Below are 2,048 nucleotides of genomic sequence, written 5' to 3'. Positions count from 1 at the left end.
GGATCGAGTCCCGTGTCGGGCTCCCTGCTCGGCGAGGAGCCTGCTTCTCCCTCTAACCCTCCCCCCTCTCATGTACTCTCTCTCTCTCTCATTCTCGCTCTCTCAAATAAATAAATCTTTAAAAAAAAAAAAAAAAATGTTGTCAAAGGAAGCCGAAAAGTACATACTGTATGATGTCATTCATGTGAAGTTTAAGACCAGGAAACCAAGCCCTGGCGGCCGCTGGTACTGGGGGAGGATGGGGTGTGGAAGTGACTGCAAGGAGCGTGAGGAAGCCTTTGGGATGTTGGAGGCAGCGACTCTCTGGACTGTGTAGCAGTTAGAGGAGGATATGTGTATGTGTATATTCATCTAGGTGTATATTTAAATTCACTTTATATACAGGAAATTCACTTCGCTGCATTTAATATTATCTACTCTTTAAATGAATGAGTTAATTAATGAATAGGACTTACGGAGTCTGAAAATCAGAATTTTGCCCCCCATCTTCTTCCCTAAAGCACTGGTGTCTGAGAACCCCTGATTTCTTATCTCTAGAGGATGATTGTGTGACTATTTGCTCTGGATGCGTAAGGCTTGGTGCAGCATATTGGACACAGAGCACATCTCCAAGACTTCAACAAATGGCAACTGGCAGAGTAATTACTATCGCTGGTTGACTGTCATCAGTAGTATTATTGTTATTATTACTATTATTATTAATAGTATTAGTAGGAATATTTTCTTGGATATGGACTCCTTTTTCTGCCTAGTTCTCTGTCTTAAAACAAAACAAAAAACCTCGCAGAGTGTTTCTCAGAGAAAGGATTTACAAGCCTGACCTAGAAACCTCCTTGATAGAATTCACTGAAGGTTTGGTTGTTTTATGTTGTTCAAAAAGGGAGCTTTCAAAGGACAAAGTCCCTTGCAGGTCATGACCCTTGAGCCCTGCAAGCCCTTCCCCAAAGCAGCCCTTGCCCCGATGAACAGACCACAGAGCAGAGCGCAGGTGCTGGAACGCCCACCGCCCCCCCACCCCAACCAGCCCGGGGGACAGTTTATGCTCAGGGCTGTAGCACCGTGCGAGGAACTGTATAATCCTGCTGGCAGTAATAACTGGCAGCATCCTCAGCCTCTACTGTGCTGATTTTGAGGATGAATTCTGTGTCAGACTGAATCGCAGAGAACCGGTCTGGGACACCAGACATTAGGTTATCAGCATCATAGATGAGAAGCTTAGGAGCCTGGCCTGGTCTCTGCTGATACCAGCTCAAGTAATCGCTGATGCTCTCGTTGGCCCTGCAGGTGATGGACGCGCTCTCTCTCAGGGACACAGTGAGGAAGGCCGGAGACTGGGTCAGCCCAGCGTTCCCGCTAGCGGCTGGGAAGGAAGCGAAACACAAAGTCACCATTGTCTACCAGGTCCCACTCCACTTTCCTCCCAGAAGATTCTGGCGGCCCTGGTCCCCTAACTTGAGAGCACCTGGGTCTCCGAGGGAAGGGGAGACCCCGGGTCAGGGATCCACAGAGCCCTGGGGAGATCCCACAATCAGGAGGAGAGGAGCACCCCCCCATCTCGGGAATGTCCCCTGCACTCCCCTCCTCACCTGGGAGGCAGGCCAGCAGAAGGCAGAGGAGCTTGGTCAGGACACCCATGTTCGATCCAAGGCCCTGCCTGAGGCTCTTTTTTGCCCCAGATGTCTGAGCAGCCTATTCATGAGGATTCTGAAGAGCAGAAACGGGCTCTGGGGGAAACATGCAAATCACGGAGGGGTTGGGCAGGTCTGGCTGCAGCTGCAGAACCCGTGCCTCCTGGGGAATCACACACACCCAGGATTCACGCCCAGCCCCAGAGGAGCTTCTCCCAGGTGTTTGTCAGAAAAAACTCTCTCTCTGGGGCGCCTGGATGGTCAGTCGGTTAAGCGTCTGACTCTTGATTTCAGCTCAGGTCATGATCTCAGGGTCCTGGGATGGAGCCCTGCCTCAGGTTCCAAGCCCAGTGGGGAGTTTGCTTGAGGACTCTCTCCTTCTCTCTCTGCTCCACCCCCCCTTTCCACTCGCTCTCTCTC

At 50.8% G+C, this 2,048-nt stretch overlaps 1 gene segment (V, D, J or C); it reads right to left on the bottom strand.

Moving 5' to 3' along the window:
• Positions 1-1,043: 1,043 nt before the first annotated feature.
• Positions 1,044-1,635, bottom strand: LOC116636417. The segment is given in 2 exon segments: positions 1,044-1,360; positions 1,587-1,635. Coding segments are annotated over 2 exon segments (366 nt in total).
• Positions 1,636-2,048: the final 413 nt, after the last annotated feature.

Source organism: Phoca vitulina, unplaced genomic scaffold (assembly GCF_004348235.1).
Source record: "Phoca vitulina isolate PV1807 unplaced genomic scaffold, GSC_HSeal_1.0 scaffold12, whole genome shotgun sequence".
NCBI classification, from domain to species: domain Eukaryota; kingdom Metazoa; phylum Chordata; class Mammalia; order Carnivora; family Phocidae; genus Phoca; species Phoca vitulina.
The sequence above is the reverse complement of the archived record's forward strand: the minus strand, read 5'-3'. Positions and strand labels throughout refer to the sequence as shown.